General features: G+C 31.9%; 5 protein-coding genes across 5 annotated transcripts; 2 read left to right on the top strand and 3 right to left on the bottom strand.

The window, feature by feature from the left end:
- Nucleotides 1–2142: 2142 nt before the first annotated feature.
- LOC127255387 (1-aminocyclopropane-1-carboxylate synthase-like) lies at nt 2143–7383 on the bottom strand. The gene is made up of 5 exons (XM_051280897.1): nt 7260–7383; nt 3877–4051; nt 3656–3787; nt 3408–3568; nt 2143–3304 (listed from the first exon to the last, which is right to left on the bottom strand). Exons 2-5 carry the CDS (start codon nt 4045–4047, stop codon nt 2320–2322), a joined length of 1449 nt encoding a protein of 482 aa, XP_051136854.1. The 5' UTR covers nt 4048–4051; nt 7260–7383; the 3' UTR covers nt 2143–2319.
- Nucleotides 7061–9347, bottom strand: LOC127255389 (meiotic recombination protein SPO11-2). The gene is made up of 11 exons (XM_051280898.1): nt 9230–9347; nt 9057–9140; nt 8780–8909; nt 8542–8679; nt 8264–8352; nt 7979–8107; nt 7790–7884; nt 7633–7695; nt 7470–7546; nt 7260–7390; nt 7061–7192 (listed from the first exon to the last, which is right to left on the bottom strand). Exons 1-11 carry the CDS (start codon nt 9320–9322, stop codon nt 7061–7063), a joined length of 1161 nt encoding a protein of 386 aa, XP_051136855.1. The 5' UTR covers nt 9323–9347.
- Nucleotides 9348–13505: 4158 nt separating this feature from the next.
- On the top strand, nt 13506–15124 carry LOC127255374 (WRKY transcription factor 22-like). Its single transcript, XM_051280878.1, has 3 exons — nt 13506–13994; nt 14075–14188; nt 14255–15124. The coding sequence occupies exons 1-3, from the start codon at nt 13648–13650 to the stop codon at nt 14676–14678; spliced, it is 885 nt and encodes a 294-aa protein (XP_051136835.1). The 5' UTR covers nt 13506–13647; the 3' UTR covers nt 14679–15124.
- LOC127255497 (endoglucanase 20-like) lies at nt 14877–17059 on the bottom strand. Its single transcript, XM_051281027.1, has 8 exons — nt 16830–17059; nt 16530–16742; nt 16227–16427; nt 16051–16128; nt 15816–15968; nt 15616–15724; nt 15364–15530; nt 14877–15269 (listed from the first exon to the last, which is right to left on the bottom strand). Exons 1-8 carry the CDS (start codon nt 17055–17057, stop codon nt 14877–14879), a joined length of 1542 nt encoding a protein of 513 aa, XP_051136984.1. The 5' UTR covers nt 17058–17059.
- Nucleotides 17060–22415: 5356 nt separating this feature from the next.
- On the top strand, nt 22416–24039 carry LOC127255873 (probable WRKY transcription factor 43). The gene is made up of 2 exons (XM_051281627.1): nt 22416–23023; nt 23667–24039. The coding sequence occupies exons 1-2, from the start codon at nt 22626–22628 to the stop codon at nt 23842–23844; spliced, it is 576 nt and encodes a 191-aa protein (XP_051137584.1). The 5' UTR covers nt 22416–22625; the 3' UTR covers nt 23845–24039.
- The last annotated feature ends 1857 nt before the right edge of the window (nt 24040–25896 follow it).

Raw genomic sequence — 25896 nt, 5'->3', positions numbered from 1 at the left:
AATATATTTATATTTGTATAGTTTTTTATACAAATGTCATTATATTTTTATTATAAGACACTAATAAATGTATTTTTGTCATTTTATCTTGATTTGTACTACATTTTGATATGATAATTAATATTTAAATATCAACATGCAAAAAACAAATGTCAACCTTCTAAATGGATGGACGGAGGGAGTATCTGATTTGATATATATAAATCTTTAGAGAAAACAAAAAATCTATATATTTTTTTCTAGGAATGTAAAATGTAAATAGTAAAAATTGGTCAGGAAAGAAATACACTATGTGATATCTAAATTCTATGATAAAATTGAAATATAAAATAGATTACAAGAATAAATCAGACATCTTAATCCAAGTGAGGTGTCACCACGTCATTTTATATTTAATATAACTTAGTACACAAGTTGCCCAATACATATATATAATTAAGTATATTATATATCCATCACAAAATGAATAAATTTGGCTGCCCAAATTATAAAAATTCAATTTGGGATCTAATGATCACCCCCATAGAGTTTAACAACAAATTTTGATTCAACTAATGTAGTCCTAATCCTGTCAGATATATCAGTTCAACAACTTAGAGTTTACTACTTTTATCAATTTATAGTTTTCTAATCAATATATATATATATATATATAAAGTTGAAAGTCCACAAAAGGGATGTCAACTGTTTTATTTTTATTAAAAAAAAAAAAAAACTATTTTATTTTTATTTATAACTCAACTTGTAATTTATAATAATTAAATTCACGGGTTGCTATCTGCTCGAGAGCATATGCCAAAAACCTTTTACTTAGTCAAAAGCCAAAATCAATAAGACCAATTTATTTATGTACCCTTTCAAAATTGGTATAAAAATTAATTAAATAGATATGTCATCGGAGTCCCGCTACATCTCACTAATTATAATAACAAGTCGAATTCAAGGTCGAAAATTTTCTACTTATTTAATTGAGTGAGCTTACGTCGATAGAGCGATCAATATTATTTTATTTGAATATTTGAATACGATAATGCATTATGTATTATATACATTTTTTTTTTTTGGTTGAAAATTTTTGAATTAAATATATATATTTTTGAAATAGTATTAAACAATTATTTAGATCGTGTGATAAAGTTATTCCAATCCAAATTCTTTTCTGGAGTTGAAAACAAACTCTTTTGAGCTTTAATCAATGATATAAAATATTATTTTATTGTTCAAAAAGTAGCAAACTTTGCTACCATCACTCCTATCCAATACTAAAAAAGAAAAAAATCTATATGATTAATTAAAGCAATAATTATACGCGATTGGACGAGAGATTTAATTGAAAAAAGAAAAACATGATTTATATTGAGAGTGACATATGACAGAGACTTGTGGATTATTAAAATTTATGTGACATGGAAGGTGACGCCAGCATATTGTTTATTCCATTGCTTAATTTGGCTGTTAAATTTATTGAATATTAATTAATCCCAATTAAATTAAATTTAAGATAATTGTGTGGTATGTGTGCAACCATCCATTGTGTCATCAGAATTATTAAAAAATGTTTAATATATACGACAATAAAGTGTCCATCAATGAACCATTTGCATGATGCAAAAAGACTATTAATCTTTGGTTAAATTAAAATTAAATTGCATACGTAATTTGAACAAACCTAATGATGTATGGTGGCCACAAGCAAACATTTGATCAAAAAAATATATAATTAATTTTGTGAATTTAATATGTATATATATTTATTTATTTGTATGTGTCCATTTTTGCTGCCATCTTTACCAATTCTCAACCAATTTTCGTTTTCAGTAATATAAATTTTTTGGTGTGAGTCAGATATGATTATAAAATTTAGGATTATTTAATGAATATTAGAGGATACCTATAATAAGACTGGTCACTTTCTCAGCAGTATTGCAACCCTCTAACTGAAATTTACCAATTAAATAATCGGAATTTAAAATATTTAATTTACTGATTTACTCAAATTGAATCTAGGTTGTTCCTCTAATCTTATTTTATTTTAATTTTTTAATAAAATTGATGGATTATAGTTGGGCCCAAATGGTTGGACTTCTTAAAAATGGAGGCCCACCACTACAAAGCCCAAATTTTTTGATTTAATAACAAACTCTTTCTCACATTAACTTTCGTCTTACACAACATATGTAACGTATGACTCAAATGCAAAATGTGAAAATTCTTATCACACATCTCCTCAATCCTTATTCTGACTTTATTTAACTTTCAGCAGATATAAATAACGCTTAACTTAACTTAACTCAAGTTAACTTAACTCAAGTTAGTTTACTACTCCTTCACTTGAACCATAGCCGAGCGAGGGGTCATCAACAGCTCATCCTTCAACCGCCGGAAAGACACACTGATCTCGAGCTTGCTCCGGCGCTGGCAAGGCTTCCGCCGGTCGACATTTTCCGGCGACTCCTTGTTATGCACGACGAATTTACAAATCCGATAAAGCGCGACGACCATCGTCTCCTCGTCCATGTTCGCGAAGCAAACCCGGAACCATCCCGGCTCCGAGCAATGGAACGATGCCCCCGGCGACACGTTGATTTTGACGTCGTCGATGATCACGTGCCACAGCTCCATCTCGGCCTCGAACGTCGGCGCCTTCAGCAACCGTCGTAAGTCCATCCAGCCATAGAGCCCGGCATTGCCCCGGAGGCTCCCGATCCCGACTTGTGCCAGAGCCTTTGACATCATGCGGTGGCGAGTCCCGAGCCGCCGCGTGCTTTCTTGCAAGAACATCTCGACGAAACTCTCGTCCGACAGCATCGACGCGATGAGGCGTTGCGTCTGCGTCGAGACGAGCCCAAAGCTCGACATCTTGCGTGCGGTGGTCACGACCGCGTCGTTGTAAGAGTATAGGATCCCGACTCGGAAGCCCGGGAATCCGAGGTCCTTGGACAGGCTGTAGACGATGTGGACAAGGTTGGGATCGCACCGCGATAGATTTTCTTGCATGATCTCGGCAATGCTGACGAATCCGGGCTGTCTGAAGACAGTCGCCGAGTAGATCTCGTCGCAGATCAAGTGTATGTTCTTGTCCTGAGTGAAGCGCAAACACTCGGTTAACGTCTCTCGATCCAAAACCGTGCCCAACGGGTTTGACGGATTGTTGATGAGCAATCCCTTCACCCGGAGATTTGAATCTTGTGCTTTGTAGTACGCGCTTTCGACGCCTTCTCGGGTGATCTTGAAGCCGTTGGAGCTGTCGCAGATGACGGGGAAGAGGCACACCCGGGTTCGCCATGTCAAATCTCTATCATTTCTAAAATTTAAATTCATTACAACTGTTAAATGACTGTTTCACCTAAAAACTTAGAATACTATATTAGGACAATTAACAATAGGATGGTCGAATTAGGACATACCCCGGGTAATACGGAGTCGGGACCAAGATCGCGTCTCCCGGATCAGCCAAGCAGAAAGTTAGCGTTTCCTGAGCGCCAGTTGCGCCGCCACTCATAACTATCCGGTCTGGATCGAACACAGCTCTGTTCCCTCGGACTCTCTCCATGAATCTAGCGACAGCCTATCGAAAATGAAGAAAGAACCTTAAAAACAAAACAACATATATATATCATCGAAAGAGTGGTGTAAGTTACTAAGTTGTAAGTACATTTCTGAATTCTTGCAATCCATGGTAGTCCTGAAAGATGGCGATATCCTTAAACTCGCGCGCGCCTTCCGGCGTGCAGAGGGACGCCTCCGGGTGGCTCAGAACCCATTCTTGAACTAAATCAAATGAAAGCTGATCGACAAAAAGTTAGTTAGGACAGGAAAACTATAGCGAAACATAGTTGATGACGATGGTGGTATCGATAGATGTCAATGTTGTACCTGATTTTCGGACAACCCCATCTGAATGACGCCATCGGGATTATTGACAGGGTTGTAAGGATCGCTGTCGTAGGCCTTCCAGCCATCAAAGTACGCCGAGTTCTCACCATGGCCGTCGCTCGTGGCAATCTTCGACAAGACTTGTTCTTGGTTCCTCAACACGAGCTCCATTGTCCTAACAGATTGAGAATTAACGTTGGAGAGCAGTAAGTAAAGTGAAGACAAGAAATACAAATGTATGTATGTATGTAATTGTGAAGAGGATCGATAATGTTTTAGATGAGTAATTTGGTTATGTATTTATAGTTATATATGGTTGTAGGATTTTGTAGCAGCGAGGACAATGGAATTGTTTGTGAAGCTTCCATGAATGGCAGACACGTATTTACAAATTTATTTTTTTTAGAAGAAATTAAAATAAAAATTGATTAACGACATGAATGAACTTTGAATGTTGGAGTCAGTTTGACAGGCGGCTTTTTATTTCAGCGATTATGAGTGTCCTAAACCAGTAAACCACAATTATATTTTATCCCTCATGGCTTTATTAAAAGGATTAAATATATAGTGCTATTAAATAAGGGTTAAGGTTAATTTTTGTAGGAGGTAGTTTTTCCTAATAACATTATTCACTACTATACTGATAATATTTTAAATATTAACGTAAATAACACGGTCTATATTAGTCTAACTATTTATTATTATTATTATTATTATTATTATTATTATTATTGTGGTGTATGTATATATGATGAATTTATAACTAAGAGGTGAAGAAAAACACGGTAAAATTTCTTACCTAGCTAGATTGCCATTCATTCAGTAATTATAAATCCCAACAACACAATCTTTAACATCAAAATGGTTTGTACCAAAAGATTTAAGGGGAATACGATGATGCACCAAACTTATAATAGTAATAATAAATGTTGAAATTCTCGAGTGTTCCAACAGCTCGTATATGGGTGTGGAATTAATTGGTGTCGCCAATGCAATGTTTGTTTGCCTAATAATTCATTCCCATGTAAATGTAAAAATAAAAATAAAAATAAAAATAAAAATGGTGTTCTTAATTTAATTCCAATTATTTAGCAGAAAATCGATTAGATTAGGATTACGATCACGCGGTGGGAGTTGTCGTGATAAAATGAAGAAATAAAATCAGGAGCATTGCCGTATTTTGGTTCTTGCATTGTCTGTTGATTCCAATTCTGATCCTTTCCTCATTCGTGAAACATTCCATTTTTCATTTAAGGGAATGGCTGTAATTAGCCCTTCTTTCACTCCAGTTCTTAATTAATTGTAACAATTATTTATTTATTTATTTATTGGATGGGTGGATGGAAATGGATCCATATTATATATAATTAGGTAAGGTATTTTTTCAAATAACTGAGACTGAGGTGACGAGGAAAGATCTTCAACACTTGTTGTTTTTAGATCTATATAAATCTCCTAATTAATTCATCAATTAAACAAGGGTTTGGTGTAAGAAGTTAGAATGTTGCCATAATAGTTTCTATGGAAGGTCCCTGGTCCCCAACACCAGATTAATCTACACCATTCATCCGTCTCGTGGTCCCTGGAACCTACACCAATTATTACCCCTTTATTTGTATTTTTGCTCCAATTATCTTTTTTTTTTTAGATTTAAAAAAAATATTTTTATCTATTAATTGTTTCTTCAACATATTTCTAAACTTTAGATTTTAGTTTCAATTATATTTTCCATTGATTTTTTTTTTTTAATTTATTTTTTTACAGTCTATGATTTCTATTTCTGCTAGGAGCAAGATCAACACACTACACAAGTGAAGATCTATTTGGTAAGATTATTATGCATCTACTCCTTAACAATTAAAACTAAGAGGCTTTCAAATTAATTAATATATGGATTTAAACGACAATTAGGACACTTCACTTAGCATGATGTTGTAATCACCATGCCTATATATGTCGCAGGCATTGCACATGTAATGCAGACAAATTCAGTGAAGAATACATTAACAATTTTCCAGAACTTAGGGATTGATGGGGTACAAAAATCTGTTATGAAAAGAAACATATGAGGTTAAATAATATGGAAGTAATGTTAGGGTGTTAGTCTCAAACTCAGATATTTTTTTTATTTGCCAGAAACCTCAATGAATGTGGTCTAGTTTGTTACTTATTAGTAAAAAATTATCCTAATGTTTAAAATTATTTAAATTTGTTACGTGATTTTTCTTAGATTATTCAATTTAATTAATTGATAGAATGATACTTATTTTTATTATATCATAATTCAGACAAATTACTTGAGACTAAAGTAAATGAATATATAAAATAAACTATGTGTGGCTGTGTGCCAATTTATTGGCCCTCGTGGTACATTGAATTATGCACCTTTCGCATTCCGCTAATAATTAATATACTTTATAGTTGTACGTACATTTAGACTCAAAATTATCGTCAACCGCGTTGACTCAACGTAATTAATAATTTTATTTTCGTCCTCATCTATCCATATAAATATCTCTATGTGTTTCGTTTTATGTGAATTAATGTGCCTTGATAATTATTCACGTGCAAGCAGTTTTTTACCGAAAAGTAAATACATGCAAATATTACTACACCCTGAGATTATAATTGTTGATGGGCTCAAAACTTACCCTATTGCTTGAAGGTTGATACAAATATATATATATAATCATTTGAATACAACTTTGAAAACAAAAGATAAAAATAAAAAACACTTCAACTTTTTTATTTTTGGTACAACTGCCTAATCCAATGTCGAGACTAGCCTCATGCTAAGTGGCAAGAATGTTAGTAGGTTATTTCCTAGAAGTCCTTAGCGTTTTAATGAAATTAAAATAAGTCAAATCAAATCAAAGTCATCATATTTTACATATCATAAACATTTAAATGGAGGTATAATTGACAGGAAGCGTCGAACTAAGTAAGAACATCATTTATTCCACACTTAAAAGCATGTTCAGATTGACTTTTTGAATCTTCCTCGATCCACGCGAGTAAACTTCGTTTAACTTATTATGGTTTTCCTCAAATTCGATTTTTCTTATATCTACATCATCCAGAAACTCCACTATGTAGAATCTAATGCTTCATTGACTAACCACAAGATTAATCAAAATCAAATTCTCTAAGACCTTGCAAGCCAGCAATACCTTCACATCCTAAATCATATGTAATTGGCTTGTACGATTTTCTTTCCTATGTACTTGGTTAAATAATCATATCCATGAATGTAAAGAGCTTCAATTTCTGCTCTACCTCTTTCAATCATGAAGGCAAGCTCTTCCTTATAGTTGTCCTAGAAAAATGGCATAATCTTATCTAGAGGGACAAAGGTGCATAACTGAAAGCAATGTAAAATTTACCTGGAGGATCTCTGAGGAAGCCAAGCTTTTGGCGATTTGATGGTCTTTTGGCGTCAATGGAATTAAAGATTCTTCAGGTATGAGCTGCTCAATGTCATCCTTACGCAATCCAAGCCACTTGATGTTGCAAGCTGAATTACAGGGAAAAAGTGAGCTTCGACGATGATTCTAATATGAGAGGATGCGAAAGGGTGGAAAAGGGAGTAGCACCGTATCTGTATGCTTCCAGGCCCATTGTTATACTTCCATGCTTAAAGGTGCACAATATTGCAAGTCCAGCAGGGTTCCTACATAATTGAGCTCATTCGTGCAGGGTAACTAATCTGATCAAGAACTGTGATAGAGATCAATGGTGGTCAAGGGTGAATCATACCAATCAACCAGGCCTAGGATTGGGAGTTCAGGGAACTCTCGACTCATTCGATGAAGAAGAAGCCTGTTTGGCATTTTCCAACATCATATGACTTTGTTGTTGCATTGGCATATCAGTACTCATTAAGATATATAAACTTTTGCAATGTTAGAAATACCTGGTTCCAATATCTGGATACCCTTTGGCTGTGATGAGAATGGAGGGAATTTGATTGAACACACAATCCTCAGCCAGCCGCTGAAATATTGCATGCTGTGATAGCATTCATTCACTTCCTTATCATAACAGGGGCCGAAATCCTTCTTATATGCCTCACAAAAAGTGAATGTGAATTGCTAATATTTACCTTCTCCACCACAATGATGTATCTAGCGTCACTTTTCATGACCAAGTTTTCAAGCAAATTAAGGTCTCCAGAAATGGGGTAACCAGAAGATCCACAAGCAGAACAGTCCACAACATCTTGGTTTGGTTCCTTTCAACAAATTAAAATGAAACAGAATCAGGTATAACTGTCTTTTCATAACTAGTTGCAGACTGCATATTCATGTATTGATGTGAATGTCCATAACCTTAGTTTATTTTGTTGTTTAAACACTAGTAAAGCATACGATGAAGTTTTTATGCATGCCTGCAGCAACAGGCGACCCACTACTGCTCCTCTGCTGGACGCCATGATTCCAAGGCTATATCGGCTGCACATTAGCAATGCCACCAAATCTGGCTTGCATTCATATAAACATTAATAAGAACCTAGGCCTTTTCTTGCTGGCAAAATTGAGATATCTACAATTTGTCATCAAGTACTCTATAAAATTGTTATGTTATCTACTTCTCCATTTGATAAGAATCAAACACAACAAAGGCAATCTACTGAAAGAATAATTCCCTAAAGAAAACAGGGGAGACCTTGTATGCTCCGGTTGACCTGTGCTTGAGAAGTAAAATATTTTGATGAACCACATAGCAGTTTGTAGAATAGCTCCCTTTGAGTTACCCTCTTTTCTTGAGCTAGGATTTGATAACACATTTCCATCACCTTCCACACTTTGTAAGCAGTAAGGAGGTTTCAAATCAACGAATCAATGAACATGATAATGGAAGTAATGAATGATGCATCAAATACTAGACTGAAGCAATTTAATACCTCTAATAAATGAATTGCCCGTGCTCTCATTCATCAATGATTTTATGCAAAACGAATGCGAAAGAAATATATTCGCGCTTTCAGTTAGCAATCCACGCCTGACTCTGCTATTGCTCATTTTCCTGCTAATCTGTTTCAAATTTACGATTATCAAATCTATGAAACAAATACTTACCTTGACATTTTTTTGTCTGTTTTTCGTTTTTTATTTTTATTTTACTAGGTTTTTGATCAACTACTCCAATGCACGTAAAATTGCAAAAAAATTCCATCGAACCAGAGGCAGATCCGATACTGATGGAACCGAGGAGTTCAGATTCTTCAGGAAATTAAGGACTGCAACTTCAATCCGAGCTCGAACCTGAATTTTACGAAAAAACAACTAGAGCAATTCGAGTCACAAAGCTTAACTTAAAACATATTCTACCGTCCTGAACAAAACATCAAAACCTGAAGAGGAGGTAGAATATCAGCGTAGCAAAGGTATTGATCTGAAGAGAAGATCGAGTTCTTCAATAGCTCTCCCATTTCCGCGGGGCGCATCCTTCGCGGGCTTTCCTAAACCTTTCAAAAGAAACACACACCAGTAACGCGGCACTATATATATCAGCCGTTGTTTGGGCTTGGGCTTTTCATGGCCCTCCAATATTTCGGCCTGCAATTGCAGGCTACATAATATATTAAAATAAAAAAGGCTAGTTATATTTTAAAATTTTTATTTAAATAATATTTGACAAAATTTTATAAATAAATAAATATGTATTTTTGAAATTTTGATATACTAGAAATTGAAAATAAACGAAAAGAAAATTTGGCCACATAAATTGACCAGATTCCTGACCCCAGAAGATCGTCGTAATGGGCACGGCCCACTTGATTTATTTATTAAACCGAAAATAAAATAAAAAATAAAAAATAGTAGTACAATCATTCCCTGACGAAAGCGTTAGCGACTTCCAGCGTAAAATGTTGAAAACAGAAGTCGCTAGTGACGGATGTTGACGCTTTTGCTTTCGATAAAAAGCGACTTCCAATGCATTGCATTATGATTTATGCTTATGCATATCCACTCCGCACGCTCAAAGGTCGCCAAGTCTTTTTGCGCGTTACCCCATCCTACGAACTACGCATCTCTACAGTACAATTTTATTTTTCAATTTATCATTTCAAATATATATTCTTTATTAAAAAAAATAATAATTATTTAAATTTAATATCTTATAGTAGTATAAAATTTCAGTCTTATACAAAGGTTGGGCAGATGGCCTAATTTATAAGATATTGCTGCAGCCTACCACCCTATATATATACATAATTATTCAATATTGAGAAAATTAAAGATTCACCTTTGTATACATAAAATACCCAAGTATGCCTTCATTAAAGAGTATAAAACTTGTTGTAGTTATATTATAGCTAATTCATTAAGAGGGCCATCACCATGCATAGCTCATCCACGGTACCATCTTGGAAAAATACCGAGTCTAAGCAATCCCAAAGTCGTGAAGTCTATAAACTTAAGTCATCAATACAATGATCTTAGCTACCTATGGTATTTTGATGTATACGTGTGTCGTGTAGTATTATTACATCTAAAGATAACATCGACTTAAGAATAATATATGGGTTTTTTTTTTTATTTAGAGGTGAATTGCTAGGTGGGGATAATTAAGTGGTCCTAGAGTGTCCATATTTGTAAACCCTAGAGCACACGTTGGGGGGGAGTTATTAAGGGTGTAATTTTTAGAGTTTTGAAGTGTTTTTATATATTTCTATGCAATTTAAATTTGATTTTGTTTAAAATAAATGAAAAATAAGTATTTAAATGAACACTTATTTTATAAAACTAAATTAGGGTCTTTGATTATATATATATATATATTGTTGAAATTGCGACTTGTAATAAGTGTTTAGAATAGGCCTTATACTACGATATACGTGTGGGGTGTATCTTGTTTTACTATGCAAGTTGCAAGAAGACGACAAGACCGATGGGGGATGAATGCAAAGTTATGTTCCTGCATAAATGTTCAAGAAAAAAGTGATTCTCGTTGAAGATTTTTCTAAAAAGAATATGATCAATTATATATTTTTTTTTTATAATGCATACATGTTAATTCAAATAGATGAAATATCCTACAAGTAAAGTGTATTATTATTTTTGGCAGTTTTTACTTCGGTCAATAAATTGATAATAAATTCAAATATCAATTCAAGAGGAAAAAAAAAAAAAAAAACAGTAAATTAAATCAAATTTATTGTATAGTAGCAATTTTATCTAATACTCCCCCGTCCCACGTACCATGTCCACGTTCCCGTTTCTGTTCGTCCCACATGCCATATCACTTTCTTTTTTTGGAAAATGATTACACACTTTAATCTTATTTTAAATTTTTAAATATTATTTTTTTATTTTAATTAAACTAATTAGTTATCTTAATCTTAATTTATAATTATTTATATTATCGGATAATTATTTTCACGAATACATTCTTAATTATCTACTAATTACTCCTCCTAAAATATCGTGTCTACACTGTAGCAGACACTGTATGTATGTGGGACGGAGGGAGTATTATATTGGCATAAAATGAAATTATGCATTGTGCGCAAATACATAGGTATAATGCAGCTAACATTTGTACTTTCAAATAACCAAATAATTGAGGGATTAGATCATATGAATTTACTATATGTTATTCAATCTTAACCATTAATTTTAAATTTAAGTATTTTGATTAAATAAAAAATCTAATAATTAAGGGTGTAGATTAAATTTAGTTGTATTGAATTTTCTAGTTTAGCATGACATCCATCCCGAATAATTGATAACACTCTTAATTAAACAAAATTGAAATTTAGAAGTCCCATAAAGGTTTATCTCACGGCGTGGGATGAAGTCGTAATCGTGAGATCCTCCAGATTTGGCTTGCTACACATATTCGCTAAGTGTGACTTATTTGGCTGAACTTAATTTGTAGGTTATTAGGTTCGATCAAATTTATTTTCTTTTAAAATTTAGAAACTAATAAAATAACACTAGTAATATTGCTAAAAAGGAAAATCAACCTGCTTGAGAATAATAATTAAAGAAAGGAACCATAATTGTGACATTATTGACATGGTTTTAAATACAATTTATATTGGCTTGAACGTTTATTAACTTTAAAATTATCCAATTAATGCTAAAATTAAACATCTGTATAAATTGAACATCAAAATTTCTGAATCCATTGTCTCCATGTTGTTTGGTTTTAATTCAAGTTTTGAGTAACTTGTCTAAATAGTATTTTTATTTGATAGTTTGTAGGAAAAAAAACAAGTTAAAAAAAAAAAAAAAATTGTTATGAAAACTAAATAGTAATAAGTAATTTTGATTTTTTTTTTTTAAAAAAAAGCCATTAGGTGTCCAAGAGCTAATTCATTGCTAGCATTATTGAATATATATATATATATTTCCCTATGTCTATATTTATTGAATTACTTTAGGTTTGGAGTTTTAGCGTTAGGCCAAACGTGACGTAGCTACATATAAAATTAATATTTAAATTTACACATTATATTATGATACCTATATGCATTTAAGTGATCAAACAAAAACTTATTAGTCATGTGTTTAAATCCCGACGCTCCAGTTTACTTGTCAAATATGGTTCATCTAGTGTGATTTTTCTTGTCAAGTCTAGTTTGCAGGATATTAGGTTCGGTCGAGAGTTCTCAGTGTGCACTTTCGAATAGCGGCTGCATATTCCTACGTAATTGAAAATTTTTTAAAAAAAATTATTAGTCAATTAATAATGTCGTACAAAAATTAAGTGTTACACCCACTTAAAATCAAACTGTATTAATTATAACGACAAAATTAGTGCTTAATTTCCTCCCAAATGGGGCAAATTAATTTGATGAGTTCAATAATGTTCTATTAATTAATGTATTTCTCATGGTTATGAACCATTTTTGGGGCATAAACTTATATATATATATAATTATATATGAGTGATTTACCTAAACCATATTTTACTTTTGATGGTTATTCGTGGGTTTATATATTAATTAATGGTTGAATAGACAGACTCGACTTGTCACTAATTTCTTGTAAATATTTTAATTAAGACAAAAAGCAGCAAAGTTGGTCATATATATCAACAAACCATGCAATAATACTTTTGGTCCTATTACAAACTATAGGCTTTTTCTAATACTTTCAACGACTTGTTATGCGTTACATGTAGCAATTATCTAAATGCAATACGTATTTGATGTAACATGAGCATATTATGTAAGCTTTGAAACTAAATTATTCAAAATATTCATTTACACATGTTCGTTTAGATAATGATTTTTAAAATTTTGAAATTTTAAATATAATAAAAAAAATTATTTCATATCGTATTTTGTGAGATACATTAAATATGTATTTATTATAATATTTTTAATATTATTTGTCAACCAATATTTAAAGCATATATGATATATATATAAATGAGAAGTCGATAGGGTTTGCTTGGTCCAATATATACACACGTGTGTAAATGAGAACTTAAATCGGACGGCTGAAAAGCGCGTGCGACACAGTGGCGGTTTTGACAATTGACACCCAACTAAAAAAAAGTCAAACCCATACCACAAATTGCATAAGAAGACAAAACCCTAATCTCGGCTTCCCCAAAGAGATCCACCATCACTACTATAAAAACTTCCATAGATTTCCTTACACTTCCATGCTTAAAAAATTCTTCTTTCTAGAAAACGTTCGGCGCAGTCAAATCGCCGCAAATTAAGTTTACTTTCCTCTTCCTTCATCATCTTCGTTGTAATCGTCTCTGCAAATAATTAATTTACAGTATTGGAATAGGGCCGCCATTGTTATGGCTGCAGCAGGAATGGAGGATTGGAGTTTGCAGGCAATAGTCAGAGGGCCAAGTGGCGATCTATCGAAGATGTCTGAGAATCAGAAAGTGCCCTTTTCAGACGACGTCGTATCGGACTCAATCCACTGTCGTCACGGATTTGATGGAGAATTTCTGCTCAGTTTTCCCGACGAGTTGCAAGATTTTTACAAGCCGTTTTATCCGGCAGCTTCCGCGGATTCTCTTCCGGCGGAAGCCGCCGGTGAGTTTCAGCAACAGAACGTCGGCCACGACGGGAAATCCGATCGGTCATCAGAGACTGCTGCTGCTGCTGCTGCTGCTTGTGTGCCAAAATACAAGAGAAGGTACGTACGTACGGACATACGAAATTAATGCTCCTGCTTCGTGTAGATTAAGGTAATGAAAGAAAAATGGAGTTTTGCAGGAAGAATCAGCATAAAAGGGAAGTGATTCACGTGTCGGCTGAGGGATTAGCTTCAGACATGTGGGCTTGGCGTAAGTATGGCCAGAAACCCATCAAGGGCTCTCCTTACCCAAGGTAATCCGATCAGATTTGATTCGATTATAAATTAATTAAATTAATGTATGAATTGTGTTCGAACAGGAGCTATTATCGTTGCAGCAGCTCCAAAGGTTGTTTGGCAAGAAAGCAAGTGGAGCAAAGCTGTACGGATCCAGGAATGTACGTGATCACATACACAGCAGAGCACAGCCACAGTCAGCCCACCAGGAGGAATTCCTTGGCAGGAACTGTCAGGCAGAAATTCCCATCTTCAAAACCCAAACAAGAAATAACAATTAAGCAATCTCCATCCTCCCCTAAACCTCCTTCAGTCAACGACGAGACCACTAAATTCGATCAGGAAGACAACCTGCGTGGATCAGATGATCTAACCTACTATGACAATCACGATTTCACCATCCCTGGTTTTGTACTGAATGAAGATTTCTTCTCGGGCCTGGAAGAATTCGATGATTTCGTGTTCGGGCTGCAGTCACAGCAACTTCCCTTAAGATCTTACAGCTGACAGACAAGTTTAGGACATATATAATAATACAGCCTTTGTTATTACATATAGATCATATCTGGTAATTAATCAATCCCATTACATATATGTGTGTGTGTGTATAGATTGTTTTCTTGTTCTAAGTTAAAACCACACGATGTAACAATACTCCGGCCTTATTTACCACGTACAAACTAGCTATGGAATATTCCGGCGAGATCAGTAGTCGATCATGTCGGACCGGTCATAATCAGCACCACCAAACGGTCCCATGTGTAAACCCGCAGGTTTACTTTGTCCGAGCAGCGCCGCGACGGAGCCGACAAAAGCTGCGTTTATATAAGTCGTGGGTTCCGCGTGCGCGTAATCGGATCTCGAATCTGGGTAACGGTCGTTGGAATCGGGCCCTCCGACAATGGCGCCGACGTGAATGTTCGGATTCGGCTTTTGGGAAGAAAACCAGGATTTTCCGTCGTTGCAGCCGATTTTGTTTGGATTGGACCGGATCGAAGGAATCGACGAGCCTCTGTGATGTAACTGGGTAGGAAATTTGTTCCCAAATCCGACCATGTACGACATTTTCATCGGATTGTTTCCCAGAATGTAGTCGACCTGGATACAGTTTTGTAATGTTTAATTAACGATGATTGAATTATAACGTTAATCGATGTCTGTATATATAGATATGGTTGTTTCTTTAATTAACCTGGGATTGGGCAAAGGATCTGATCTTGTCGGCGGGGAATTTCGTGGATCCACACTGAACGCCGTCGGCGCGTGCGGCGGCGAGGGTATTAGCGTAGGAAAGAAGGACCATGGAAGCAGATGCAGTGTATTGCAGGTTGCTGGCGTCCCTGAAGAATAGAAGCCCACCTGGAAATGATTGCGTCATTATTACATCATAAATCTGAGTTTAATTAGTTACATCGTAAAAAAAAAACCAAAATCCGAGGCTCACCAGGGGTTGTCTTGAAACTAGCAGAACCACTCCCAGGAATCAACGAGCAGACAAATGAATCTGCACCTTGCTTGTACTTCGACAGGCTTTGCTTTCCTGCAAGAAATTCCTGGAAAATAAAAAACATGGTTTCATCAGTCAGTCTCTTACAACCAAGAAAAATGTCTGATTTTTTAATTAAAAGATGTTTCTTGATTTGCCTTTGCTAGCAAGGCTTGAGCTCCTGCAAATTTGTTGTCCCAACTGAATTCAGAAACAGATTGAGACCACCCCTGATTGGTCGATAAATAGTTCAGATAAGTGTTGTCTCCAGTAGCCTTGTAAAGCCAAGCAGCTGCCCAAAGCAACTCATCCTTCACAAAACATTCACACAGGTCAGATTCTACATTCTTGATTTGTACGGACAATTACAATTTAGGTTTAGTAATTTATTACCTGAAAACCAGAGTAGGAGCAATAGAATGGGCAGGATGACTTGTAAGATCCTTGATGCTTGTCTGCAAATTCAAAAAGCTGCCACAACAAAAATCACGAGAATATTAATATATATATATTGAATAAAAAATTAATTAATGCATGCATGAATATATTTAGGGATTTTTTTATTTTGCCTGTTTTGCGTGGCTCAGCAGGGTCTGGGAGTACTTTGCATCACCCTGTTTAAAAACCATTGACGCCGCTGCAAGTGCGGCGGCGGCGTCCGCCGCCGGTTCACTCCCCGGCGACGCCTCCGTCACCTTGTACAGCGTCCGGTCCGTGTCCATATCCTCCGGCCTCTCCCAACACTCGTGATCTTTATTCCCATCACCAACCTATACATACATACATATATATATATATATGCAAATAATAGGATCAAATCCGTACAGATTCCGACGACAGATAAAAATTGAGACAAAATCAAATTAAAAGACCTGAGTGTAGAGTGTCGTCGGAGAAGCATGAGCATTGATCAAGAAATCCGTCCCCCACTGGATCGCCGCCCGGAGATTTTCCATTTCGCCGGCGGCCTGCACGCCGGCGCCATACTCAACGGCGGCCCAACTCAACAGGCTCGTCGTAAACGCCATTGGCCAACCGAACTTGACATTGTCGCCGGCGTCATAGTAACCTCCGGCCAGATTAACCTTCATAAAAAAATCGATCAAAAATAGACTACAAATATCATTTAAAAATTAAATATATATTATTTTTTTTTTCACAAAATACTATACCTTTTCCGGCGAGCCGTCGGAGAGCGCCGAGTCGCCTCTCCACTTAGCCCTCTGGTTCGCCGGCAGCTTCCCTGCCCGTTGCCCTTCAAAGAACAGAATGGCTTTGCCTAAAGCCTCCCGGTAATCGCCGCCGGCCGGCGCAGAAGCCGCCGGAGTTATCCAAATGCACAACAATGTAGTAAGAAGACATGAGCCGACCAGTATTGTAAGAACATTTGAAGCCGCCATAGTTATGTATGTATGTATGTACGTATTAATGTATTATATTGTAGAATACAACAACTATTCCTTGTATTTATATTTGTCCAAAATTTAATTTGGTTTAATTCTCAATAAATGTTTTAACTATTTAGGGAGATATCTTACTTGTAAAATTGACTACTCAAATCTAATGTGGGAAGCCATTTATTAAAAAATGGTAAATTCGGATATCTGCCCATGATTTATACAAGACCGTAACGCAATTAAAATTGGGCAGATACAAATATCGTATCATAATAATAATTGGTCATTATTCTATTTATTTAATTAAATATATAATAGGTAACGTCATGGGTACATTTGGAGTATGGCGTGGTAATGTGTCTGATCGGAATGAATGTCCTGTTATTGAATTTTAATGGTAATTTGGGAATCAATAATTGACTCTTTTTTGGGTTTGAGTAGGACCTTATCTTGTACTGTTTGAATTCGTTACAACCATAATTTTTACCAATCATAGAAATATATCGCAAAATTACCAATAATTCTGATGTTATTTCGAAATTTAGTATAAATTTTTTTAAACAATATTGTATGGGTTTCTTATAATTTTAAAAATATTGTATAAAATCTCTGTCATGCAAAAATAAGAAATAAAAATATAGACATACAAAACAATATGTCCTGCAAATTTTAAAATACATGTGGCATTTATGTTAAATTTCGAAACTAAATTGGAGTTACGAGCAATGTTATCGAAATATAATTTTATATCGTAAATATTACAAGGACCATTTTTAATATTACATACACTGACGCATTATTTGAAAATTAATTAGATATTTACAGTCCTATCTATCTCAATATTCTTTAAATAGAATTCAATTAATCAAATTTCTAATTTATGTCAAGTAATTTTTAAAAACAAATAGTAGAGATCAAATCTACCGAATTTGAAGAATGAGATAAGAAAACAATTCATGTGATTATTCCAAAACTGACGTTTACCACTTCAACTAACTTCATGCGATTTTTTTACATTTTTTTTTTTTTTAAACATAATAGTAACTGCCAAAATGGTTTTTTTTTTTTTTTTTTTTGTTAATATAATATTATTTCAATAGTAACATAATGACATTTTTATTTTTTTATTTTATTAATTTAAGGATCTTGAATTAAAAGATATGCTGTTTTATTTGTAAATGGGTTAAGATCCAGAACAACTAGTTATATATATATATATATATATATATTCTTCCTTCAGCCCATTCTATGGTATGGATATTTTTCAAAATTTGTTTCATTATTTTCTGAAAATTACAGTGCTAAAATGAGTATTGTAATGAATAATTTTTTAAATTAAATTTAACACATTTATAAAGATTTTACAAAACAAATTCTATTTCTTAATTGGATTTGATGAAGATCTTAATGATTATTTCTAGATATATGTTATCAAATTAGTTATTTGCAGAGATCTTTCACATTCTTTATTTATAATAGAAATTTTTTATTTTTATTTAGTATTGTTTTCATAGTAACATCCAAAAACATAAAATGGTATTCAGACAATTAACACTAACTATTTTAATTACACTTTGACTATAATAACTATGATTTAGCCAATCTAAACACAAATTTATCTACCACATTTTACTCTATATTTATAAACATATTTATCTTTACAATAATAAAAAAAAAAGAGATAAAAAAATATATAAAAATTTTAAAAAGATAACATATATATACAAATTTATTGATATCCTCAACTTTTAAAAATAAATTTTTAAATAAATAATATTTAATTAATAAAGAGAACTTCATATTAATTTATGTTTACATATGTATAATAATAATGGAAAATTAAATGCTTACAAAAATAATTAAAATAAATTATCGTCATATTAAATAATAATCATAAAATAAAAATGTATTATAAATCTTATAGTACATTTTTATGCATAAAATATAAATTAAACAATCTTAATTTATTTATTTGGGGTGTGTTTGGATTTTAAATTGGAATTTGAATAGTAAAAATTTTGAATTGAAATAGTTGTATGATGTGATTTAAATAGATATTGATGTAATGTTTTGAATGTAAAATTAATTTTTATTATAATATAAAAAATAAAAAATAGGTATTTAATTTAATGTTTTTTAAGGAAAAATTTTGAATGAATAGTAAAGTTTTAATAAAATCCTATAACGAACACACCCCAATCAAAAATTGAGAAAAAAAAAAAAGAAAAAAAAAGTTAGAAATTCATAATTTACATTGTAGTAGGTCCACTATATAATTTGCTATAATAATATATATAAGATGTGTTATTTATCCGTATATTATATGTATATTATCCTATAACGTTGTTTTTCAACTCGTAACTTGTATGTGAATTGGTTTATTTACTCTTGTATTTTAAAGGGTAGAAACCCCACCGTTTAATCCATTTCGACGGCTATCATGATATAAATAAGTTTACGATTTTATTATTATTATTATTATTATTATTATTATTATTATTATTATTATTGTCTCAAATTTGAGTGTTTCTAATTCTATATGTGAATTTATTGTGTGTGTTTTTTTTTTTTTTGGTCTCAAATTTGAGAGGTTGTTTGTTTAGTGTTTTGATTTTATTTTATTTTATTATAAAGAATCATGTTGATAATATAAAAAGACAATTTTTATATTGAATGTTGACTTTTGTAAAAGAATAGAAAATATATATTATTGTGCTGGAAAAAAAAGGTCATGGACAATGAGTGTTTCTATATTTGAATTATTGTGTCTTTGTTGATTACTATATACTAATTGCACAAATTTATCCACAATATTATTCAGGAGTTTAATTCTCAATGCACATTTAATTAATTATGAGTTTCTATATAAATAAATAAATAAATTATATGTATGTGGATTAATTTCAATTTTTCGTATGAGACGGTCATTTAACTTTATTTAATATGATATCAAAGTTAAAAATCTCCTATTTAAATTTCATCGCCTTTTATTCATCATCGTCGACATACAAGATTCATAAGTGGCATATATTCACGGGACGTGAGGAAGTATGTTAATTGATTGACTCCCTCGTATATATATAAATAAATTAATTAATTTTTAGGTCAAATAATCATTTAACTTTATTTAACAAGTATTAATCTATATATATATTATATATATCTCAAGCATATTGCATGTATAAAATAATTGTTTATATATAGACGGGGATATATATATATATAATTTTATCAGCCCATACTGATGTATCACGTCATTCAATTACCCACATGTTGTAAATAATCATATTCATATATATTTGTATAGATACATATGTTTACTCAATAATGTAATGGATTTTCGATCATGTTCAATGAATTCATAAACTACGTGTGCATGTTTGTCTCTGGTTAGGTAATTGAAATTTATATTAATTTATGCATTTTGCCATGCCCTTTAACTAATCTTAGCTATATATATATATATATATATATATATACACACATTGGGTGCCTCGTTTTTTTCTTTTTTTTTTTATGAAAAAAAAAGAAGACATGGAATTAACTTAAAATTATACTAAGAATCCTACATATCATACATAATGCCATCAATTAATCCTAGCCCTAATCAATCATAAAAAATTAATTAAAAGAGCATCATGATAAATTTTGTAACATTGAGAAATTAATTAAGAAATTAAATAAAAAGAAAATTAATTATGAAGCGTAACGCATGCATATATATGAAGAATGGCTAATTATTATTACGTGTAGCTAGCTTAGGTTGACTTGGGACTCACAAGAAATCAGATATATATAGATATTGAATGTGGTATATTTTAGGTTAACTACCCACATCAAATTCATCAGATGGGTTAATTTTATGGGCATGTTTAGGTGTTCTTCATATACGTACCTAAGTCCAATTATTTAATTACCTTGTGATTAAATTAATTAAGTACTCAGTTCCTTAAATATAAATAACTAGCAACTCCATCAAAATTTAATTGTCTACATCTCTTGTAGTAGGGTTTTTTTTCTTTTCTTTTTTTTTTGTTGTTGTAAATTTGTAAACCAAAACAATAATAATAATAATAATAATAATAATAATAATAATAATAATAATAATGTTGGGCTACGAAGCCTGATTATATTCTAAAATATAGTGATATCATTTGGATATGATTTATTGGCATAGGTTTGACCTATAAATATCCATGTATGCGTACTTTATAGTAAAAATTTTCATTTGGCAGCGTTCCAAGATATAAATAATCGTGATCGAATTGAGTTATCAAATTCTTTGTGTCATTGTTTGTGTCTTCTTGATTTACTGAAATTTCCATAACAAATAATAATATAATTTTAAATGAAATATGCTACATAATCTTAAAGTGGTTCCATTCACATATTAATAAATCTAGATACGCTTTCTGAATAATATTATATTTATTAATAAAATATATACACACAAGACAAAATTAAAATTGATAATTGAACCATAAATAAAAACAAAAAATTCAACACTTATATAGATATCATTCTTTATACTTATCTAACGCAAAGAAACAACTAAAACTAAAAACTATAAGCAAAACACACTTGAAGCGATTATTTCTCCATTTATTTATATTGTAAAAGTATAATATATATATATAACTAAAAGTAGAATAATATATTCTTACTAAAAATTATGAAAACATGAAAAAATATCAAAATGAATGGTATACTAAAATTTAATCAACCAATGTTTATTTTTCCCCTTCCCTAATATCGTGATAAAAAAAATAAACTAATAATGTCAATAGATGACAAGCCCAAAAAAAGGGTCACGTTAAAAGGAGCATATATAATATAATACAAACATGCAACTATATGTATATATACATGTAATAAGAGAAAGAATTAAAACAATGAATGCTTGTAATTGCTGTGGGTAAATAAATTACTATTTATTAGAAAGTATAGTTTGTCTAAAGAAGAAGTTTCCAAACAACCCCTAACAGCAAATTAATCAAATCAATGGGTATGTTAGTTTATATGTTATGTATTGTAACTGATCCATCTTTAGGGTAGTTGCATTTTCTAACAAATACTTCAAAATCCCACTTTCCTCTTAATTTGATGAGTGAGAGATGAGAGAGAAAGGAGGACACAAGTCTGCAAAAGCATTGTGTATATTGGCACGTCTACCCTAATCCAAGAAGATCAAGAGAGAGAGAGAAAAGAAAGCCGTTGAACAGATCAATTTAATTAGGTGAATTCTTGTTGGCTTTCTTAATTCTCACTAAACTCTCTCTAAATTTAATCTTATTATAAAAACCCTTCAACCCCATTTCCACAAGGAACCTCTCTCTCTCTTCTCTATCTCTCTTTCTCACTCTACTTTCTTGAACCCACCCCAGATCTTGTTCTTGCCCATTTTATAAATTTATGACAAGAATTCTCGATCAAGCTTTTTCCCACCAAACCCTCTATAAATCTGTCGTGAAGAAATAGTTAGGTTAACGTTGCAGAGAATTAAACAGTCTTCCTCTAGCTCCTCGATCAATCGATCGATCACAACAATAATTGACAATTAGTATTGCATGAATGGACGGCGGAGATCAGCCCATCTTCCCCAACTACTTTTTAGGGCAGTCGGGCAATGTAGTTTTAGATCAGTCCGATGATCATCAACACCAGCTGCTCGCCAATCTTCTTCATCAACAGCAACAGCAACAGCAGCAAATTTTCGACAGCTTTAATGATGGCGCAGGTGGTAGTAACATTAACAGTAATAATAGGAATGTGAATGTGAATATGATCGATATGAATATGATGAATAGTAGCAGCAGTAACAGTAAGGGAATGAGAATTGGGAATAAGAGGAAAAAAAGTGTCCCGGCAAGAGTGGCGTTCCATACGAGGTGTGAAGAAGACATTCTTGATGATGGTTATAAATGGAGGAAATATGGCCAGAAATCTGTCAAGAACAGTGCCCATCCCAGGTATATATATATAATCATCTATCATCTTTCAAATTCATTTCTCATTTACATATATATGAATTGATTGATTGTGCAAGATTGTTACGCATGAAGTATTCTTGGTGTAAGTTGATCATTTTTTAAAGGAAAAAATAATTAAGGGCATGCTAATTAAATTAAAGGTAGTGGATTTTTAAATTATTTTTTTTATTATGTAGGTTTCTTACATTATTTCTTCAATTACATCTTGGTTTATATTTATGTCCTTTAACCTTTTTTTTTTCTATTTACTTTAAATAATTAAATTTCTCCAATCACTCCTTATCCATGCAATTTCCTTCACTTTTATAAAATGCTCAATCTTTCTTGATTTACAATATGACATCATGTACACTTTAATTATTATAATTATGATACATTCATATATAAATTATATAGAGAGAGAGAGAGAGAGAGAGAGAGAGAGAGAGAGAGAGAGAGAGAGAGAGAGGTTATAATATAAAGCAACATATTATTTGGTATGTCACGTCTTTTGATCAAGGTCTCCATTTTATGTAAGCGATTTGTTATGTTATTTTGTATTAAGATAAAAATTAAATAAAATGATCGTTTTATTTAAATTGAAATTACATATGTTATGGCTGGACTAATTTGTTCTTGCAAGGAGCTATTATCGTTGCACTCATCATACATGCAATGTTAAGAAGCAAATCCAACGGCTATCGAAGGATACGAGCATCGTCGTGACAACCTACGAAGGAATCCACAATCATCCATGTGAGAAGCTCATGGAAACCCTAAGCCCACTTCTCAAACAGCTTCAGTTCCTCTCCAGATTCTGACCATACATATATTCGAATTTCTTGCACGAAATTAACCTCTTCGATTGTCTGACAATGAATGTCCGATCGACTATGTACAGTAATTGTATATATATACACACACGTATACATATGCATTCAATAATGCGTATGTATACATATTTGTATTGTTACATAAATATATATATACATAGGATATCCTTAATGTACTTTGTAGCGATGTAATTACATTGATATTATATATATATAAATATATACTATGTGAAATAAAGATATTTGATGTCTACTCATATTTATAACGTATGTGTATAAGAGTACATAATATGTTAAAATCAATTATTATATATATTGTTAGTACGAATATTGTATTTGTAATATATTAATATAAATAATATATTGTTTATGATAATATTGTGTATTGTCGGTGAGCACGTAATGCATTGTCAATATTATGTTAAATTTTAAAAATAAGTACAGTAGCCGGCGACTATATATGTACACTCTAAAATTCATGAAATGAATAAATGGAAGCCATTTACTATAATTATGGTTGGGGCCCCAATTATATTTTTGACAATATAGATTGTCCATTCGGTCGGATTTGGCTATATAATTCTTATCATGTCAATATTTTTATATTTATTGAATACATCAAATCTTATGTTTTTATCATTAATTTAACTCAAAAAATGATAAAAATATCTTCAACTTCAACAAAACCATTTAGCCCCTTGGCGGGATAATTCTAGCTTGGCGGCGGATCATGTTTGCTTGTGTGAAAGTCGGATGGATGAATTGATATTGCCGAGCCGATATAAAACTATTTGAATATTTATTCCTTTTCATTATTATGTATATAATTTTTTATAGACGAAAACTTTATGACCCTTCAATTTTCGATTATGTGTATATATACTTCTCGGTTAAGTGATTTATTTCGATAAAAGGTACATAAACTTTATAATATAGAGTCGACGTTGATTTGGATATAATTGATGTGTATTCGAAATTAATTTATTTTTATTCTTATCAAGTTCTGATAAATCTTGTGATCGATAAAACATAATTTCTCTATTTGATTCAATTCTTTCTTTTTTCTTTTTTTTTTTTTTTTTCCTTGAACTTTTCTAAGTGTCCATTTAAGTTAAATATACTAAAGCCCAATAAGAGTAAAGTTTCATCCTAAGAACGGGCCCGTTCGGCTCTATGTTTAATGGGCTTATCAAATTAGTTAGCATGTTTTGATTTTATTTTTATTATTTCATTATTACAATTTATTTATATTTTAAGTGGAAAATAGATCAAGACTCTCTGAGTGAGTGAGTTTTGATAAATTTTCAATTGAATATAATACTATATAAACTAAGTTTGATAAAATAAATAAATAAAAAAATATTATCTCTAACTTAAATTAATCATCTTTAAATTAAAAATAAGATGATTGTTTGTGCCTGTCCCTATTTATTATGGTCCAATCATTCAGCTGTCTGCCATTCAAACCTTCTGCCACGTGTCATCCATTTCTGCTTCATAGTTTGTCCGGTAATCTTTTTTCTAAGTTATAATACATTTAAGATTCATGCCTCGACTTTGACAACTGAGAATGAGATGTGTTTTTTTGCCTTTTGTTTTTACTATAATTATAGTACTATTAATTTTTTTTAATAAATTAAAAAATAATAATATTTATTAATTAATAGAAATTTATAAAATATTTTTTAATATTTTTTATTGATATTTTATTTATAAATTAATTGTATGCAACATAGTATAATTGTAATGTATGTAAAAAAAAAATTAAACAGTATTTTGGTATTAGTTTATAAATTTTTTTACTATAATAAAAAATATACTTGTAAATTAAACGGACAAAGATGATAAAGATAATATTTTCAGTTGGAACAAAAAATATATCATACAATATTAATCTCACTTTTTCAAAAATAAAATAAAATAAATTGTATCAAATTAAATATTTAATTTTTTTATCAAATATTTTTCAAAATTTTGAAACGCATATCTGAACAAAATCTAATATTGTCAATCATTTGTATAATACTGAATCTTAACACT

Source organism: Andrographis paniculata, unplaced genomic scaffold, assembly GCF_009805555.1.
Source record: "Andrographis paniculata isolate CXL003 unplaced genomic scaffold, ASM980555v1 Contig54END, whole genome shotgun sequence".
In the NCBI taxonomy this organism is placed as follows: domain Eukaryota; kingdom Viridiplantae; phylum Streptophyta; class Magnoliopsida; order Lamiales; family Acanthaceae; genus Andrographis; species Andrographis paniculata.
Note: the sequence above shows the minus strand (reverse complement) of the source record. Positions and strands in the feature narration are given on the sequence as shown.

Bases quoted from the DNA above. Each gene is read 5' to 3' on its own strand.
- LOC127255387 (XM_051280897.1), bottom strand. From the start codon at position 4,047: ATGGAGCTCGTGTTGAGGAACCAAGAACAAGTCTTGTCGAAGATTGCC. The intron at 3,788-3,876 runs GTACAACATTGA...TTTGTCGATCAG, and splicing joins TGGGGTTGTCCGAAAATCAG to CTTTCATTTGATTTAGTTCA. The intron at 3,569-3,655 runs GTACTTACAACT...CATTTTCGATAG, and splicing joins GATTGCAAGAATTCAGAAAT to GCTGTCGCTAGATTCATGGA.
- LOC127255389 (XM_051280898.1), bottom strand. From the start codon at position 9,322: ATGCGCCCCGCGGAAATGGGAGAGCTATTGAAGAACTCGATCTTCTCT. The intron at 7,885-7,978 runs GTAAATATTAGC...ATGCTATCACAG, and splicing joins ACATCATTGTGGTGGAGAAG to CATGCAATATTTCAGCGGCT. The intron at 7,547-7,632 runs GTATGATTCACC...TCAATTATGTAG, and splicing joins ATCCTAGGCCTGGTTGATTG to GAACCCTGCTGGACTTGCAA.
- LOC127255374 (XM_051280878.1), top strand. From the start codon at position 13,648: ATGGCTGCAGCAGGAATGGAGGATTGGAGTTTGCAGGCAATAGTCAGA. The intron at 13,995-14,074 runs GTACGTACGTAC...GGAGTTTTGCAG, and splicing joins GTGCCAAAATACAAGAGAAG to GAAGAATCAGCATAAAAGGG. The intron at 14,189-14,254 runs GTAATCCGATCA...GTGTTCGAACAG, and splicing joins AAGGGCTCTCCTTACCCAAG to GAGCTATTATCGTTGCAGCA.
- LOC127255497 (XM_051281027.1), bottom strand. From the start codon at position 17,057: ATGGCGGCTTCAAATGTTCTTACAATACTGGTCGGCTCATGTCTTCTT. The intron at 15,969-16,050 runs GTAATAAATTAC...TGTTTTGTGAAG, and splicing joins GCTCCTACTCTGGTTTTCAG to GATGAGTTGCTTTGGGCAGC. The intron at 15,531-15,615 runs GTGAGCCTCGGA...AATCATTTCCAG, and splicing joins TAGTTTCAAGACAACCCCTG to GTGGGCTTCTATTCTTCAGG.
- LOC127255873 (XM_051281627.1), top strand. From the start codon at position 22,626: ATGGACGGCGGAGATCAGCCCATCTTCCCCAACTACTTTTTAGGGCAG. The intron at 23,024-23,666 runs GTATATATATAT...TGTTCTTGCAAG, and splicing joins AAGAACAGTGCCCATCCCAG to GAGCTATTATCGTTGCACTC.